Here is a 19,637-nt window from a genome sequence, read left to right as displayed (position 1 = left end):
TCAGACCCCCCTCATCTTCTTGGTGAAAGACATCTTTTTCTAATGGACAGCCCAAGGAAGATAATGTTTTGGTAGAGGTAATCATTAGTTGAGTGGATCTTCCCTTTCACCAACTGAAAAGGCAGTTTGGGGAACTTGTGCCAGGCACAGTGGCACACACCTATAACCCCAGTGTATCAGAAGGCTAAGGCAGAAGGATCACAAGTTTGAGGCCAGCCTCAGCAATTTAAAGAGACTGTCTCAAAATTTAAAAATTTTAAAAATAGCTAGAGATATAGCTCAGTTGTAGAGTACCCCTGGGTTTAATCTCCAGATACGCACCACACACGAACATATACACATAACTTGAAATTATTCTTATGTGTGTCTATATTCAAAATTCAAGGTTGTTCTCATCTCTTTCCAAAGAAATTAGAGGATGACTCCAAAGAATAAAAATAAATAATGGATGCCAATGAAAACTTTCATTTGAATGTATTAACTGAATGTGCAACATCAGCCCATTTGGTAATATGGCAATGTATTTGATAATACAGAAAGTCAAAAGTTAGATTTAAAAAACTAAAACCAAAATTTTTTCTAACATATGGGCAAAGGTTTTGTCATCAAAAGATTGATTAAGGGGCTGGGGATGTGGCTCAAGCGGTAGCGCGCTTGCCTGGCATGCGTGCGGCCTGGGTTCAATCCTCAGCACCATATACAAACAAAGATGTTGTGTCTGCCAAAAACTAAAAAAAAATAAATATTAAAAATTCTCTCTCTCTCAAAAAAAAAAATACTTGTGCTTTTAAAAAAAAAAAAAAAAAGATTAACACTCAACAGTTACAGTCACGTGAACAGAAGTGAGTCTTCAGCTTCTATGACTGAGAATGACTTTCCAGGAAGTTGTGATAGCATGTTGGCAAGTCGGAAAGTCCTTTTTCTGGTGGCCTGAAATACAACTTTTTATCCATCACAGATTTAACATTGGTCATCTAACTGAAGTCATCTCTCCTTTAAACACCAAGTTGGTCACAAAGACCATGACAGGAAAATGAAGCCATGAAACAAGCATCAGGAAGCCATGGGTTGCTCACTAGTGAAGATGCAAATAGCAAGAAGGGGTCCCTATTATATACCAGCACAAAGCTGCCCCCAGCCAAGAGTCTCAGGAGGCCAACTACAGTAAGTCCAGCCCCAGGAAGGAACTGAAGTGAGAAGAGTATGTAGGGTGACTACTGTTCAAATGGAGGCTCAATGAAGTGCTAGGCAAAGCTGCATGGCTTGCCAGAATTAAGTTATAAAATATTTACAGTCAGATCCTATCTGCTCCTTCACTTCCTATTTCATTTCCTCTCCCCACATTCTTAAGGCTATAATTTCATATTCTTACCTTACTGAAAAAATACATTATCAACACCCGTCTTGACAAGAAATTCTTAATCTGAGATGGAAAAAAGGAAAAAATAACACATTTACATTTTTAATTCTACTCATATATATTACACATTTCCAAGTTCCTCCTGACATTAACTTAAGTGAAAATATGAAAACATCATCTCACAACTTGCAGAGATAGAATAAGAAAATTTACAATGTAAGTAAATTTACAATTTACAATTTACAATTATGTAAGTAAATACCTTTGTACCATAAACCGGAGAGCCAAGATTAGCGACCTAACCTAAATTGCACTGTGTTCCCATATACATACATTTAACACCCAACTACAGCCTGATCATAATAGAATTCTCGATTATTCTAGTGATGTTTTCTAAGATTATATTCTTTCTTACTTCTCTGAAACTGTCCTGCCATTTAACCTCTTATACCTAGAGAAAAGACACAAAGTAGTTTTCTACTAGGTGACATTTACAGGAAGCAAAATTTTCTTTGTTAAAAACTAACCTGACTTAAAAATGAGATGGTTTAAAAAAAAAAAATGACATGGTAGTACTTACGGCAGATAGAGCCACATAGGATCCTGAGGTTTACAAAATGCTTTTAATTACTCTCTACTAGTCAATCATTCCATCATAAACATGTTATAATTTCACCCATCTTATAAACAAAAACCTACTATTGCCCCATTTCTCTGCTAAATTTACAATAAACACCTTGACAGGTGTGGCTTTTCTGGCAGTCTCCAGTTCCTCTCCCAATCCCTCCTGAACCCATGCATTTGATGTTCCCTCCTTCTCAAAACACTCCTTCCCCAGTTCTCTGTTTACCTCAACATCCTCTGCTATTCTCCCTCATCTCTAGAATATCAGTCAGGGGAGGACCCAGCTCTTGGATCTCTTTTCTTCTATATTTATATTTAAGAGTTTGCACTGAGTTTTTTGGCTTTAATACTGTCTATATTCTGATGACTTCCAAATCTTAATAAATAAATCTTAATTAAGATCTTAGTCTTAACATTTTCATTTGGTTATCAAACAGGTATCTCAAGGTTGTCATGTCCAAAATCAAACTCCTCATTTCCTCTACTCACCTCTATCAAATCTCCTCCTCCAGAATAATCAAATAATTGCCTCAATATATTCCAACTATATTATTTCAGTTCCTCAGGCCAGAAGCCTTAGTCAACATTGACTCGTTCTCTTATATTTGCAAATTATAAGCAAATCCTGTAACAGCTACCCGAAAATACATACCCAAACCCTGATCACTTCTTACAGTCCACACCAGAACCTCTCTGGTCACAGACACCACCATCCCCCACTAAACTATGCAGCAGCTTTAACATGGTCTCTGCTTCCACTCCTGTGTAGGTTGGCAAGTCTAGACTCCAGGAGTCTAGTTTCAACCCAACCACTAGAGTAGCATTTTCAAAATGTTAAGTTATATCATATAATTCTTGTGGGGAAAAAAACTATTCAGTGGCTTTCCATCTCACTCAGAGAAAAGGCCAGTCTTTATAACTGCTAATGGCACAATAAGGTCTGGTACCTGCTACCCCTCTGGCCTCATCACCCACCTACTCTTCTACCTCACTTAGGGTACTTCAGTCACACCTGTGTCCACACTGTTCCTCACACAAGACAAGAACACTCCCCGCTCAGGGTCTTTGCATTTTGTTGTCCCCTGCCCTCCTTCCCTTAAGGCCTCTGATCAAGTGTCGCCTTTCCAATGAGACTTCCCTGGTCATTCCACATAAAATGGTACTTCCTCCCTTAGGTATTCTATTTCCTTTACCAATACTTTTTTTCTATGTAAGACTTAAGATGTATCAAATTTCATTCCCTTTAACTGTATTTTTCATATTCTGAACATGGTATCAGGATACATCTTATGTTTATAGCATGTCACAGTTTAAGGCTACTTTAAAATGTAATAGTAACTAATGTATGTCTTACATTAATTCAATTAATGGCAAAGAAATATGACACGTGTGCTTGCTCTTCTATTTCCTCTCACTAGGATTAAACAAGAACTGTTTTCCCCAGTGCCTAAGACAGCATCCTACATTTACAGAGAACTCAAATATTTTTTAAGTGAAAGAATTCACACATGAAAAGCATTGTATTAGATCAATTCTTATGAAATTGCAATTTGTCTAACTCAAACCAGTTAAATACTGGCAATTTCTTATGAGCCAACCTGAAACACAAAGCATTAAAAGCAAAACAAATTAAAAACCACAAAACAAAACCTACTTATTCCTTATAGCATGCTTATGTGAGAATCTGAATGCTCTCAACGTTACATGTAAATATAAATCCTGTACCCATATCATATTACCTGTTCACGTTTATTCTGAATCCATGAATAAATCACATTGGGTTGTCTCACAGTCTTACCCTCAGCACTCATAGAAGTGCCCATGTTCTCCATAGAAGGATTAGAAAATTCCAACATTTGCTGATCTACATTAAAAAAACAAAAAAATAGTAAGAACTTAGGCTGTTTGACCCTCTGCAACTATGAGACTTCAAATTTTAGAAAACAAATAGTCCTTACCAGAAGCTGAAGTCCATAATCTTGGCCCCCTTCTTATTAATTGAGTACTTTGCGGCGACCCATAGCAGGTGTTTACATCAAAAATTCCAGCCATTCGATTCATCATACTAGAGCCAAACGGGGACCCAAAAGGACTTGAAACATCAGATGTAGATAATTTTGAAGAAAACAATGATGTTTTCACTAATGGTGGCACTGAAGATCGAGGCATCTGACTAGATTTTGGTGTTTGAAAAGTAGTTTCTTCTGTAAAAGAACAGACCCAAAACTCGAAGAGTCAACTTAATCCAAACAGGCTACCATGGAGGTCCCCAAATTTTATGCATCTCAATTTTTTGTTTAACACATTTACCCAAGGCTCAGTACATTGTTTCCTTTAAGGTTTATATTCCAAGATTCAGGTTTTACTTCTGCAGTTCAATAATCACTCAAGAAGCTTTTTGTATCTTTTTTTCTTGTCAGTTTGGTGTAGCTTCTTTTGTTTTGTTCACCTCCATAAATGTTTATCTTCAAGGGGCTAGGGTTGTGGCTCAGTGGTAGAGCACCTGCCTAGCATGTGTGAGGCACTGGGTTCGATTCTCAGCACCACATACAAATAAATGAAATAAAGGTTTATCAACAACTAAAAAATATTAAAAAAAAAATGTTTATCTTCAAGGTCAATTTCAATTTCTCTAACTCTAAGCTATTTGGAATGAATTCATCAATTCACATTTTATGTTTTTATTATTATTTTTTTTTTAATATTTATTTTTTAGGTGTAGATGGACACAACACAATGCCTTTTATTTTTATGTGGTGCTGAGGATCGAACCTGGGCCCGCCCGTGCTAGGTGAGTGCTCTACTGCTGAGCCACAAACCCAGCCCCAACACATTTTATTTTTAAATGACACCTTTAATTACTGCATTAGAAGTTGTCCACTTTTACTGCATGTTCCTACTGTAACTGTTATTTGGCTAAACATACTGAATCTACACTATGAAAATGTACAGGAAAAAAGAGTTAACTTTTTCCCCAAAGTTCTTTCAAATTAACAAAAGCCATTCCAAAGACTAATCTGCCCAAGGTATCTATTAATCTGACCCTATAAATCTCACCTATAAACACCTTCTTTTAAAATCAACTTATAGCTCTACCAATTTATGGTAGTTATGAAGTTATGAATTTTCCTGACACTCTAGCACCAGACACAAAGACAAACTGCACTAGGATTCTATCTTCTTAGTTAAAATTTTGTTAATAAGAAATTAAACAAAGTACCAAATTTTCATTACATGACTTTTTAAGGGTTAGTGAAAATTAAAAATCTTTGAAGAATCATTCTAAACTAAGACTGAGGTTTTTAAAAGTCTTGCAATTATTCCTCAAAATTAGAGGCCAATTTTGGCTGAGTAATAGAATACAACAATTTAAAATAATGAATGTCCACTGTTTGGTTAGACCCATGATATACCCAATCCAGGATTTCTAACAGACTCATTTAATAGAATATGCCTATTCAAGATTCTCTAGTAGTGCCATATCCCCAAAGAAGTAAATCTGAAAACCTTTTTTAAAAAAATGTTTTTGGTAGCATAAAAGTCCTCCTTTCATTATCAAATATCATCTTACCCACTCGGACTTTTTTGACACATTTCCTTTTAACAGTTAAACTGTCTTGTCACTGTTTTCATTCTTTCTCCCCTAAAAACAACAGCTCCAAGACAATTTTTTCATCTGTAATTCTCTGGCTTCTAACACAGTTTATTATATAGAAAGCATTCAGTGTTAGTTGAATAAATGAAACAAATACATATTTGTTGACTATGTGAAAAGGGGTAACATCTGAAACACTCCAGAATCTTTTAAAATCTTACATTGATGATCTCATTTAAATTATTTTTCATGTGTAATCTATTTGTTTTTAAGCCAGAATCCCTCCAATAACTTCAAAAACAGATGAGTTTGTTTCACTTCATACAATGATGTATACAAATCATAGCTGCCAATGTTTAAAAAGTGAAAAATTTCAACTAATTTTTATTTTTTTTTTAGATTTCAGATGTTTCTTTAAAATATCAGACTACAGCACCTCAGGGGACTGAGGCACAAAGATTACCAGTTCAAGGCAAATCTTGGCAACTTGGTGAGATTCTATTTCAAAAATAAAATTAAAAGGGCTGGGGATGTAACTCAGTGGGAGAAAAGACTAAAAAGTTCAGATACTGTATCTAAATCCCAACATGGGAACAAGGCAGTTGACCCTCAGCCTCCCCTTGAGATGAAATGAAGCCTGTGCTATAAAGTTTGCTACTATCCTCACCCAGACAGGTTCACCTGCTTTCATTAAGTACATAGCTGCAAACATTAATTCCTTTTATCAGTCTTACATTTATGGGCATTTTCTACTTAAGGTATTTGGTGAAATAGCATAGTTTCCCCCACCTGTACTACTTCCTCTCAGTTTTTATCTTTGAAATGGAAGGGTCACTAAATCACATTAAGTCATCTCAAAACAATAAGTGTGGAGCTGGGATGTGGCTCAAGTGGTAGCGCGCTCGCCTGGCATGCGTGGGGCGCTGGGTTCGATCCTCAACACCACATAAAAATAAAATAAAGATATTGTATCCTTCTAAAACTAAAAAATAAATATTTTTTTTAAAAAATAAGTGTGATGCTGCTCTCCAAATCAATCATTTCAGTTGCTCTTCTCTAGACCAGCAACTTATTGTCTCTGGGACAGTGCAACCGAAACAGTATTTAGTATTATCTATAAAGATTTACCTGGCTTTCTACTGAAGTCTTATATTTAATGACCATCATTTCATCAGTTGTTTAAAGATCACTGCCATATTCAACTTAACTTTAAAAATCCTGGGCTGGTGTCGTGGTTCAGTGGTAGAGCACTTGCCTAGCATGTGTGAGGCACTGGGTTCGATACTCAGTACCACATATAAATAAATGAATAAAATAAATGTCCAAACAACTAATTTAAAAAATTAAAAAAAAAACAACTTTAAAAATCCTATTAATAAGCAAATGAAAAATTTATATATTTTTGGTGTGCAATGACTTGATGTTTTGGACTTAAATGTTTTTCAGGCTACAATGATACTCAAGTCTCTTTCTTGGTTAATAAAATATCCCAAATGTTAGATCAATTTTCCCTAAAAATAAACATCCCACACTCATATAAGTATCCTCAGACTAACTACTGTCATCTTTCTTAGAAAATAAAATGTAAATGCTTTTCCCGCTCTTAGGGGTACTCAAAATTACCTGGAGAATTCAATTTCTTAGGTTCCACTGGGTATGATGAAGACACTCTCCCATTTGTAGCAGCAGCTTCTTGGTAGAGAACCAATTTCTGAGTCATATCATTTAAAAGATTCAAACACTCTCTTGAAATGGCTGCCCAGTTGTGGGGGTGTCCACCTAGGAGGCCAAACAACAGCTCTTAAGATAATCTAATACTTTCCTCTCAAAGACACGGGTGGGAGAATCAATAAGAAATGTTATATCAATGTTACACCTTGGCCCACTTTTCCTAATTAAGCTACTATGTATCTCCAAGACATCTAATACATAGCTATTCCACAAGTCTTTGGATGAATCAGTTTTCCCAAAATCTTGCTATTTTATCTTTGAAAAGCTCTCAAACTGGCTGCTAAAATAGAGCCAAACTTTAGACCAGGGTTTGATTGAGAAAAACCAGGGTTACTTCACTAGCAATATTGAACACACTGCTAAGACTGTGGACAATGAAGGCCAGTCCAATGAAATAAACCCAGAGACCTGTGTGTATGGTCCACTGTGTCTCCTTACATTTCCTTTTACAGTAGTACCTCCTAATGCTCAGTTTTATTTACTGTCTAGTTTTAGTTACCCATAGTCCAAAAATATCAAGTGCAAATTTCAGAAATAATCCAAAAGTTTTACACTGTGCATAAGAAGCTGTCTCAGTTATCAGATTGACTGACATGATATTAAAGTACTAATATCTGACTATCCCTATTTTACATAATAATGGCCCCATGGCACAAAGGTAGTGTTACTGGTGATTTTGTTACTGTATATTGTTATAACTGTTCTATTTTCCTTCTTCTTATTGTTAATGTTACTGTGCATAATTTATAAACTCTATCATGGGTATGCATGTATTAGAAAAAACAAAGTACATATAGGGTTTGGTACTATCCAGTTTCTGGCATCCACTGGGGGTCTTGGAACATATGTTGCAAACAAGGGGAAGACTTGTGTATAACAGCAATATTAGTTACTACATCTCTAGGAATGACTCATTATTCGATAATGATTAAACTATAAATGTGAAGAGTTCACATATCTGCTGTCTTATTATTTTACTTAAACCAGTAAACCCCACTCCTTCAAAAATTCCCTTATTCTTCCTTGTCTTCATTTTCTAAGACCTTTGTCTCCTAGAGTTATGTAAAAATCAAGTATGCTTTGTTACACTGAGAACAGGAGAGTCTCTGAATACTGTTTTGCCCATCTTGTGTACCAATCATTCCCTCTTCAATTAGAACCCTTCTTAAACATCTTCCCCTTTTACACAACTCAAGAGGAATCCCACTTAACCTGCAAATAAATACACAAGAAAAGTAGTCCATCAATAGGGCCTTAGGATGCTATGTACTGCTAAAACTCAGGATCACTAGGAACTGGGTAATATTCTAGTTAAAATTTTAATAATATGTCCTACAGTGCAAGTTCTCTGGCAGAACACATGCTACCCTGTTAGAGTTTACTTGAATCTCTGGAAAATAATATACAAAGAATTCCTAAATTAACCTAGGTCTGATACAAAAGTGTTTTTACAGTTAATTTTCCACAGTATAAACTCTGGATTTCTTACAACTAAAAGAATGGCTCCAGTCAATTAAACTGTTACCTAATTAGATTTCATTTCTATATCACATTTAACTATAGTAGGTTCTTTTACAATCTGGGAATTGGCTCAGTTTGGCAAAATAATGATGAACTAATTAGAAAAAAGACGAAAAGCTACCCGTGGTCTCTGTTTCCCAGTGGAGGCTGGGGCGGGACAGTTTCCTCTAGGAACATGGCAGAGACCTGGCAAAGTTACAGTGTCAAACAGCTTGGCAAGTTCACAGTGGAGAAGTACAGCAAGGCTGCCAACAGCATCCTTGGGCCATCAAATCTAGTTCCTCCTACTTTTTCCCCCTGTCCTGAGGACTGAACCCATGGCCTTGCACTTGATAAATACTGAACTACATCCACACCCTTTTTTAAACTTTCCTTTGAGACAGGTCTTGCTATGTTGCTGGAGTTGGCCTCAAACTTGGGATCCTCCTGCCTTAGCTTTTAAGTCAGGATGACATACCTACTTCTTGTTTTTGTTTTCTTTTAGAGGGAGGCAGAGGAGCATAGCAGGAGAAAACTATAATTGGAGTCAAATAACAGAATTCTTATTCCAATTTAAGCCCCTTACTCTAATTAGATCACCCACATAGGGATTAGACCACCTGATTTATCTGATTTATAAGACTCCTTGCAGCCTAAAAACTTTATTCTTAAGTTGTACTGCTCTAAAACTGTCAACTCACTGCATAATTTTTTGTGGAACTGAAATTATGAGTATTGAGGGAGCTGAAGGATATAAAAGTTTGAAAATAAATACTCTTACAAGTGACATAAATTCTACCCACAGCAATACAAACACTTATGCTGTATAAGATTCAAGTCAACACTTCATTTAAGGGACTCACTGATGTGTGATATTTTATTACATACACCTCTCTCACCCAAAACTTTTAGTGGAGTACTTTCTGCACACACACACCTAATGAGTTCTATTACTTTTAGCAATACCTGGTTGGCTAAGGCTAAAAACTTCTTGTCTTCGAGAAGGAGAATACTGAGAAAGCAACATCAGGTCCTGCAAGGCTAAATACTAAAAGGAAAAAAAATACACATTATTTAATTTCTTAACCTCTACATTAAATCTTATTTATGAATGGGCTCTTCATATATCCAAGGGGAAATCAAATGGACTTTTTCATGAAAGAAATATTTCAGAACCATAATCTTCCTTTCTAGACTTCCAGAACTTTCCTGCTTCAATCCTCACAACCCACTGTAGGCTCCAAGTATATAAAAGAACTACATGTTATGTCCATCTACACCTAAAAAAATAAATATAAAAAAAAAAAAAAGAACTACAGAACTCAGATCTTTTCTATCTCTGAAGTGGGAAACGTAAACATCATTTCCTTCTGAAACTTTCCCTGGCCTCCTTCACATAAACACATTCATAGAGCTCTTAATTATGGCACTTAACATAATGTATTTTAAATGCCTGTTTACTTCTTCTGCCCACCAAACTCTGAGGCCCATAAGAAGGAGAGTGTCTTAATGCCACCACATCCAAAGGCAGGGCCTAACACACAGTAGACATATATCTTACTTTTTTACTGGAATTTTTCATTTATTTTTTCCTCCTCTGGCAGGCTTCTTCATTCATCCTTCAAAATACTACACCTTCTGTGAAGTTTTCTTGTTTGGTTCCAAGCAATGAAAGTGGTCCCATTGCACTTTCCACAGTAGATGTTAATGTGCGTCTGCCTTTTCCACTAAGCTGTGCTATATCTTATTCATCATTCTATCTCTAGCAACTGCAGCGACTATAACACCTGCCCACTAAATGAAGATTGGATAAGCAATCAGATGAATAACTAATATTTTTAAGTTCATCTAATAAATTAGTCATAATGGATATTTAAAGGCAAGTAGAGTCCCAATAGCTCATTTTCTTATTTGTTTATACCCTCTAGAGTGTGATCAAAATTCTGGGTTCTAACTATTTTAAATTTTTTGTTTGTTTTGTTTTTGTAGTAGTAGGGATAGAACCCAGGACCTAGCACGTGCTAGGGAAGTGTTCTACCACTAAGCTACATCCTCAGCTACATCCTTTGTTTAGTTCTTTTTAAAATACTGTGATCTTTTAAGAGAATAGCACATATTATAGATCTATTTTAAAATTTCAAATCATAATTTAAATCAAAACAATTTATGTTTACTTAGGTTTATTTGTAAACTTATTCCAACTTCTTTTAAACTTTTTTGATTATAATTTGTTTTACAAGCTGGGCAAGGTTGCACGTGCCTGTCTGTAATCCCAGTGACTCAGGACCCTGAGGCAGGAGGATCAGAAGTTCAAGGCCGGCCTCAGCAATACAGTCAAACCCTTAGCAACTTAGCAAGACCCTATCTCAAAATAAAAATAAAATAGAACTGGGGATGTAGTTCAATGGTAAATCATCCCTGGGTTCAATTCCCAGCACCAAAAAAAATTTTTTTTTCTTTTTTTGTTTTATAATCATTAACAGTAATTCATATTTAAAGAGAGTTCATAAATGTCTATATTCTACCAAACACTATCTTTGATCATAAAAGCCAACAAATACTACATGAGTTAAAAAAAAAAAAAAAAGTCTCCATCTAACGATTTAAAAAACACTTTGCTACCAAAAACAATCTGTGAAAAACTGAGGCATATAGTTGGATACCATTGAATTTTACAGTTGGAAAATCTTTTTATCTTATCTGAATACAGAATTAGTTAGCTTAAATGGCACATGCACCTATAGTCGCAGTTACTTGGGAGGCTGAGGCAGGAGGATAAATTGAACCCAGGAGTTGCCAGCCTAGGCAACACAATGAGATCTTGTCTTAAAAACAAAAGTACTAAAATATTCTAGGCCCTAAAAATATACACACACACACAAATACTTAAATATGCTAAATATTAGTCTGGTTCTACAAGGTAAGTTAGAGATAACTGTGTAAAGACACAAAAAGCATAGTCCAGGTACCTTTATGATGAGTGGGGGATTGCTGTTTAAAACTTTTGGGAGGCATTCATCTGACTCCTCTGCAAATGGTAGCTGAACGGGGAACACATGAGCCTATCAAATACAGTCAAATATAAAGAATACAAAAATGATTACTTTCATGACCTTGTTACATTCAATTAGTAAGCACTAACTGAAATTATAAAAGGAACAATACAACCAAATTAACATCTCTTCACAAAAACAGGTTACATTAAAGTTATATAAACCCTAACACACTATTAGAAAATGTTACTGTCCCAGTGTTATTAGACTCTGACTTCTAATAATTGAATCAAATTTTAGAAACAAAGATTCTCTCAGATGTCACTGAAACCTACAAAGATGGTAAAATGAAATAGAAACATTCATTTTCTAAGACAAAAACTTGGAAGAGTCCAGGCATGGTGTTGTGTGCCTATAATCCCTGTGACTCAGGAAGCAGGACAATTCAAAGTTTAAAGCCAGTCTCAGCAACTTAGTGAGACCCTATCTCAAAAAAAAAACAGAAAATGACTGGGGAAGTAGCTCAGAGGTTAAGCTCCGATGGGATCAATCCCCAGTACCAAAACAAACAAATAAACAAAATCCTTGAATGTTAAAAACAATGTAATTCTCAATCTAAAAAAAATTTTGTGGAAATTATCCAGATCATTTCAATTTTCAAAATCATCTGTTCAATGCTTTCTTTCAAAAAAACCCAAATATTTTAATAGTACCCACATCAACAATCTATAAAATTAATTTAAAAGTCAGGCCCCTTTAATATGCACTTAATACTAAAATGGAAGCCTGCAGAAGAGAACAAGACTATAAATAAAGTACACTAAGTACCATTCAGTTTAATTCCTAAAAGTTAAGTGAATACCAATACTAATTCCTCAGGGAAAAAAAAGCAAAATAAATGATGGTTATAAATAATTTGCCCCAATAAAGTTTCAAAACCAAATGAATAAAGTTTCAAAACTGAAATTGCTTTGGGCATACATGCTGATCATTGCTCTACTAAAAATCCACTTGCATTTTCAAAATTTTGTTAATACACTAGTATTAACAAAAAACTCAATACTAACCTCTGTAGCATAGATTTTGAATAGTATCCATGAGATGTACCAAGTCGTCAGGAGGAAGACACCGCAGAGCCAGATATGATAGAGTAACGGGAGGCTCAAGAGGCCACTTATGGTGTCAAGAGGCCTATGAAACTGCCTAGGAAAAGCAAACGTACCATTTAATCCCATGGGAAGATACAATCTAAACATTTAACAGATTTGGGACTCCACAATGAAAAAAAAACCCTATTTCTAAATAAGAATGCTAAGAGTCCTCTACCCTTTTACCCCTCAAGAGGTCTTTCCCTAATACCTTCTTTAGGAGACACATAAGGGAACCTTGGGGGAAGTGTAGGCCTAAACTGGCCCTATGGTTCCTTGTGCGCCAAATCTTCACTATCATTTACTGTAGAGGAAAAAACAAGACAAGCCTGTAAGCTTAATTACCTAGTCTGGGTCAAAGATTGTTATTGTTACTTTGTAGTTTAATATTTAAAAGGATCTCTAGGGTCTCTCCTGGACTAGATTTCAGCTTGATCTGTATGCACTATAAACAGTTCCTCAGAAGTTAAAACACATGCATGCTCCTGGGACCTGGGGTTGTGTCTCAGTGGTAGAGCACTTACCTAGCATAAGTAAGGTACTGGGTTTGATTGTCAACACCACATAAAAATAAAATAAAGGTACTGTGTCCACCTACAACTAAAAAAAATTTAAAAAGAAAAAAAAAAAAAAGAAAGAAAAGCACATGGTACTAAAACTTGTTTTTTATTTTTTAAGCAATTTAAGAAAATCTGTTAGAATGTTAAATAGCCAGGTGAGGTGGTGCACAACTGTAATCCCAGTGGCTCCCAAGGCTGAGGCAGGAGGATTTAGAGTTACAAGTCAGCCTCAGCAAAAGTGAGGCCCCAGGCAACTCAGTGAGACCCTGTCTCTAAATAAAATACAAAATAGGGCTGGGGATGTGGCTTGGTGAATGAGTGCCCCTTATTTCAATCCCTGGTACCCCCAAACAAACAAACAAATAAACAAAAAAATGCTAAATAAAACTGAAAGTTGATATCTTATCAAAACCTTGAATCAATCAATTAGCAAATCATAATCCTTTAACTACACAAGTGTCAATTATGAAAACCAGGATTTGAATCTCTTTCTGCAATTTATAATGTTGTGACTAGGCAAATCATCCACCTATCCTACTCATTTCCCTCGTCCATGTCACAGCATAGCCTCTTCATTTTACCTCCTAGGACTAGTACAAGATTGAAAACAGTTTACATGAGGAGTGCCCAACACAGTGCTTGACATGTACTGGGGCCAACAATAAATGATGGAGGTTTAACTTCTAAGTAAGCATTTACCAAGAGTCTGACATACATGAAGGACAGATATAAGGCCAGGCACTAGGCCATACAAACAAAACATTTTTTGAGTGAAAGGACAAAAGGTATTACTATTTATAAATAATAAATTTTATTTTTATCTTTCATTTGACCCAGTTTTAAAATTTAGGTTATTCAGGCATGATGGCACATGTCTGTAACTCTAGCTATTCAAGAGGCTGTGGCAGAAAGATTGCAGGTTCAAGGCCAGCCATGACAATTTAGTGAAACCCTGTCTCAAAATAAAAAATAAAAAGGATTGGGGATAGGGCTGGGGTTGTGGCTCAGTGGTAGAGCACTTGTCTAGCACACGCAAGGCACTGGGTTCGATCCTCAGCATAAAAATAAATAAATAAATGTCTATAACTAAGGAAATTTTTTTTTTTTTATTTTGTTTAAAAAAAAAAAAAAAAGGGCTGGGGATGTATCTCTGTGGTAGAGCACCCCTGGGTTCAACCCCAGCACCGGGGGTAGTATGTCTACAGACTTAATAACTAAAATTTCTTAAATATCCATGTCAATATACCCAACTCCCTAAAACTGACATTAGCTTATCTCATATATGACATAAAAAACTCTCCCAGGGAAATAAACAATAACTGAAAGATCAAACTCTCAGGGAAGCACATTTATCAGCAAATATAGATTAAACCTTTATCTAGATGCAAAACATCTGGGAATAAGTGAAACAATACACCCCAGTGCTGCCAGCTGATTATCACCTTGCTCAATTTTGACTGCCTCACAGATGACATAAGCGTGAGACCACAGCACTGGTATGTACAAAATACCATAGAATAATGACTGTTGAAGAGAAAAATCAGAGAGGGGAATGGTCCATGCAACTCAAAAATTTATTCAATATAAATTACTTGCCAAAAAAAGAAAATAGATTCCCACTGCTTGCTTCTAGGAAGAGGAATTGGGTGACTGGAAACAGGAGCAGAAGGAGTCTTTTTCACTGTTAACTCTTTTATAGATCTTCTAGATTTTTTTTTTCTTTCTTGGTACTGGGGGTTGAACCCAGGGGCACTTTACAACTGAGCTACCTCCCAAGCCCCTTTTTTATTTTGAGACAGGGTTGCTTAGGGCCTCACTTAATTGCTGAGACTGGCCTCAAACTTGTGATCCTCCTGTCTTAGCCTCTCAAGTCCCTGGGATTACAGATGTGCACCACCATGCCTTATTTACCTTCTGAAATTTTAAGCTATGGAAATATTGTGTATTCAAAAAATATATACAATGTTTTTTCCTCTCAGAAAAACTTTTAATGATTTAAATTTTCAAATAAATTTTGAAAGTACCACCTTCTAGAACTACTAGAAAGACATAGTTAAAGCAGATGAACCCAACTGTGTTCAGCATTCAATATCCAGGTGTTAAATATGATAGAGGAAGTACATCACAGAGTGGGCTGAACGATAGTTTAGAATAAGCTCAGCTTCGGCTAGATAACAGTTGAGGAGCAGTAGCTACCACACAGGTTTCCCAGTCCACAGACAGGACGTGGGGAGGATAGGTACCCTCTTGTAACACTGATTCCCTCCATCTCTAGTTTTGTTTTTTATTTCAATTCTTTAAAAAAAAAAAAAAAGAAAAAAAAGATTTATAGGCTTAATCTAAACAAAGCATCTGGAAAGTAAAGTTAAGATTAGACTTAAAAAGATTAGACTTACTCATCTATGAGAAGGTCCATAGCAGTGCTAATCCAAGCTTTGGGAATATGACCTGAGGAGAGAAAATACCAAGCTATGAACATAAAAAGTTAATAAAACAAATCTTAATCATGCTTTAGATTATGAGGTCAAAGACAGCAAGACCTCAATCAAAATGCTAAATTATTTGATTAGGAATGGATAGGAAAGCAAAAAAATTTCTAGATACAGACAGTCCTTGCTTTGTATATTCTGACATACAAACATATTTTAGTTACCATGGTTTCACTAAAAAACACCAGGTTTTTTTGTTTTGGGGGTGTTTTGTTTTTTTGTTTTGTACTAGGGATTAAACCCAGGGGCCCTTAACCACTGAGTCACATCTCAAATGTTATTTATATTTTATTTTTGAGACAGGGTCTCACAAAGTTACTTAGGGCCTTGCTGAATTGCTGAAGCTGGCTTTTAACTCACAATCCTCCTGCCTCGGACTCCGGAGCTTCTGGGATTATAGGCGTACACCACTGCACCCAGCATAAACACCAATTTTTACACTGTTGCTTAACACCCAACAACCATTCAAATTTCAGTTACCGTGGTATATTAATTATGGGTGATTGTGTACAGCACTTCTAGCTTTTCAGTATATGAATCAATATGTAGATAACAGATGTACACCATGATCTGTGACCAATCCTGTCACATCTCTCAAAGTCTATTGGTGACTGGCCACTTGCATCTTTTTAGACAAAAACAACAAAGCATGTAGTTGTGCTGTCTCCTTGTCTCCTATGACAACATTAAAAAACAAGTAAATGAAGCCAGGTGTAGTGGCACACGCCTGTAATCCCAGCAACTCAGGAAGCGAGGCAGAAGAATCACAAGTTGGAGGCCAGAAACCTAGCAAAACCTTATCTCAAAATAAAAACTAAAAAGGACTGGGAATGTAGCTCAGTGGTAGGGTACCCCTGAGTTGAACAACCAGTACCACAAAATAAATAAATAACAAATGAAAGAGGACGCTGGACAAAAAAGATCAAAGAGCAGCAAAAAGAAGTGACAATGCTAAAATGAAATGTAAAATGAATGCAAAAGAGTTACAGGAGAAAGAGCTGACCATGGGGATACTGATGCAACTGCTGTATCAGCCCAAATGTAGTTACAGCTCTCAGGCAAGAGCCAAGCCAATCACAGTAGGTTAAGAAATTTCAATACAGTGTTAACATCAGAATGACAAATTTAAAAGCTACATGGAAAAAGGATTATATAAACTACAAGTGGTGAATAAAGAGTGAGAACAATTTTATAAAGTTATATTTATAGAAAAAAATCAGAAAAAGATCTGAAAAGAGTAGTTTTGAATACTAGATATTGTTTATATTATTGTGTTACTGATGAGATTAATGTTTTGAACTTGTACTATTCACTATGCTAAATACTGAGTTGTAATTTCTGTACCTAAAATTCATGTTAATAAATTCTACAAGATTTCCTTACCAATAGAATATTTCTATTATATTATTATCAAGTTTCAAACTTATAAAAAGAAGTATGTTATTTCTAGAAAATGACCAAATGACAATGTTCTTTTTAAAAAAAAAAAAAATTTATTTTTCAATTGAAGTTGGACACAATACCTTTGTTTTTACTTATTTATTTTTACATGGTGCTGAGGATCGAACCCAGGACCTCACATGTGCTAGGCAAGCGCTCTACCGCTGAGCCACAACCCCAGCCCCCACACAATGTTCTTTTTTGTGAAGCAGACCTCCAGAACTTTCCCATTAAGCATAACTGGGACTCTCTGCACGATGAACAACTCCTCCCCATCTTCCTGCTCTCAGTTCCTGGCATTCTATTCTGGGTTTTTAAAAGCATAACTACTTTAGATACCTCATATAAATAAAATCATGCAATATTTTGTCTTTTTGTGACTGGGTCACTTCGGTTAACATTATGACCTTAAGGTTTATCTACAGGATAAGAGTTTCTTCTTTAAAGCTGAATAATATTTCATTATATGTATATATCACATTTTCTTTAACAATATTTTCCCTTAACTAAATAAATACTCTAACAATATAAACTACAAATCAGGTGGGGCTAATCACATATCCATAACTAGGAAACATAGAAACACAATAAAGAATGACTTTCTAATTGACATTTTCTGAGCTTTGAGTTAATAATACCCTGCATTAAAAAATAGAATTCTTACCAAGAAAATAATACACAATGCAGAAATTTCTAACCAGGAACAGTGATTCCACACAACTATGCTTAATGAGTAAGAGTAGAGATCTCCTAAACCGCAAGAACTTGTATTGCTGTGGAAAAAAGAAAAGAATCAACAATACATTCCACCTCATTCTACAGCAAGTTCTTAACTATAGCCTCAACACATAAACCATAACCACTGTTCAAAAAGTCAAAGATTATCCCAAAGGCAAAACTGAATTACTTCTGATGCTAAAATATTTAATATTTTTACATTATTAACCATCTCACTAATAGGGAGATCAGAAATAAGAAAATTAACAATATCAATCCATACTTGTTAGTAAGGCCTATAGAGATGGAGAAAGTATAAAAAACACAGCTCCACCGTAGCTCTGGGGGATACATTTCAAGACCACTAGTGAATGCAGAAAGTACCCTATACATACTGTTTATTTCTATGCATACATACCTAAGATTAGTAATATGATAAATCAGACACAGCAAGAGATTAAAAATAATAACCAATAACAAATAGAACAATTATAATAATATATTGTAATAATTTAAGTTATAAATTGCTTATTCCTAGAATTTTCCACTTAATATTTTCAAATTGTAGTTGATTGCTAGTAAGCAAACCTGACAAAAACCAAACTGTGGATAAGGGAGGCCTATAGTAACAATAGCAACCAGCATTCTTTGCATGTTACCATGTCAGGAACTGGTACAAATTACATGGATTAATCTATTTAAACTTCACAACAGCCCAATGAGGCTCTATTATTATTGTCATCTTACAGATGAAGAAACCAAGGCAGAGAGAGAGGTTAGATGACTTCACCAACATTACCAGTTAGCAAAAGGAAAATCCAAGATATGAATCTGGGCAAGCTGGTTTCAGAGCCCACAGTCTTAAAGACAATGCACACTGCCTTTACACTAAGTGGCGGAAAAGTAGAGGCAGCGAAGACAACACTACCTACCTCAGGAGATGAACGTACTAGAAAAAAAATCATTTTTTTTCCTGAAATAACAATTCTGAAAATAATCATGTTGACAATGGTTGTTCACAACAATGATTATTATTAACTATAGAAGAAAAAATTCTAAGGGTCAAATGTTTTCTGGTTAGCTTGGCTGTTCAAATAAAAGTACACAGTTTGGGGCTGGGGATATGGCTCAAGCGGTAGCGCGCTCGCCTGGCATGCGCGGGGAACTGGGTTCGATCCTCAGCACCACATAAAAATAAAATAAAGATATTGTGTCCACCAAAAACTAAAAAATAAATACTAAAAAATTTTCTCTCTCTCTCTCTCTCTCTCTCTCTCTCTCTCTCTCTCTTTTAAAGAAAGTACATGGTTACAAACTGGTTGGCTTAAAAAAAAAAAAAAAAAGAAAGTACAGGGTTATATCACATTGTTCCCTGGAAGCCTCCAAGGGGAATGGGCCCGACTCCTCATATCTAGCTTGGAATTTCCTAACAATCCATCCTGCTTCCCTCAGCAACTTAAATGCACAAGGGAAGGTCTCA

The 19,637-nt window shown here is 35.6% G+C and overlaps 1 protein-coding gene across 2 annotated transcripts in view; it reads right to left on the bottom strand.

Annotated features, from left to right (window-relative positions):
- The window catches only part of Ndc1 (NDC1 transmembrane nucleoporin), a 48,669-nt gene that overhangs the window by 18,404 nt on the left and 10,628 nt on the right, over window positions 1-19,637 (bottom strand). For both annotated transcript variants that reach the window (XM_076862713.2, XM_076862714.2), the window contains exons 6-14: window positions 18,105-18,213; window positions 15,908-15,959; window positions 12,871-13,006; window positions 11,780-11,872; window positions 9,777-9,858; window positions 7,203-7,358; window positions 3,943-4,188; window positions 3,724-3,848; window positions 1,373-1,423 (exon numbers count right to left, since the gene is read on the bottom strand). In XM_076862713.2, the coding sequence (XP_076718828.2) occupies window positions 1,373-1,423; window positions 3,724-3,848; window positions 3,943-4,188; window positions 7,203-7,358; window positions 9,777-9,858; window positions 11,780-11,872; window positions 12,871-13,006; window positions 15,908-15,959; window positions 18,105-18,213 (1,050 nt within the window). The remainder of the gene's footprint in view (window positions 1-1,372; window positions 1,424-3,723; window positions 3,849-3,942; window positions 4,189-7,202; window positions 7,359-9,776; window positions 9,859-11,779; window positions 11,873-12,870; window positions 13,007-15,907; window positions 15,960-18,104; window positions 18,214-19,637) is intronic.

This window comes from Callospermophilus lateralis, chromosome 7 (genome assembly GCF_048772815.1).
Source record: "Callospermophilus lateralis isolate mCalLat2 chromosome 7, mCalLat2.hap1, whole genome shotgun sequence".
Classification (NCBI taxonomy): Eukaryota; Metazoa; Chordata; class Mammalia; order Rodentia; family Sciuridae; genus Callospermophilus; species Callospermophilus lateralis.
The sequence above is the reverse complement of the archived record's forward strand: the minus strand, read 5'-3'. Positions and strand labels throughout refer to the sequence as shown.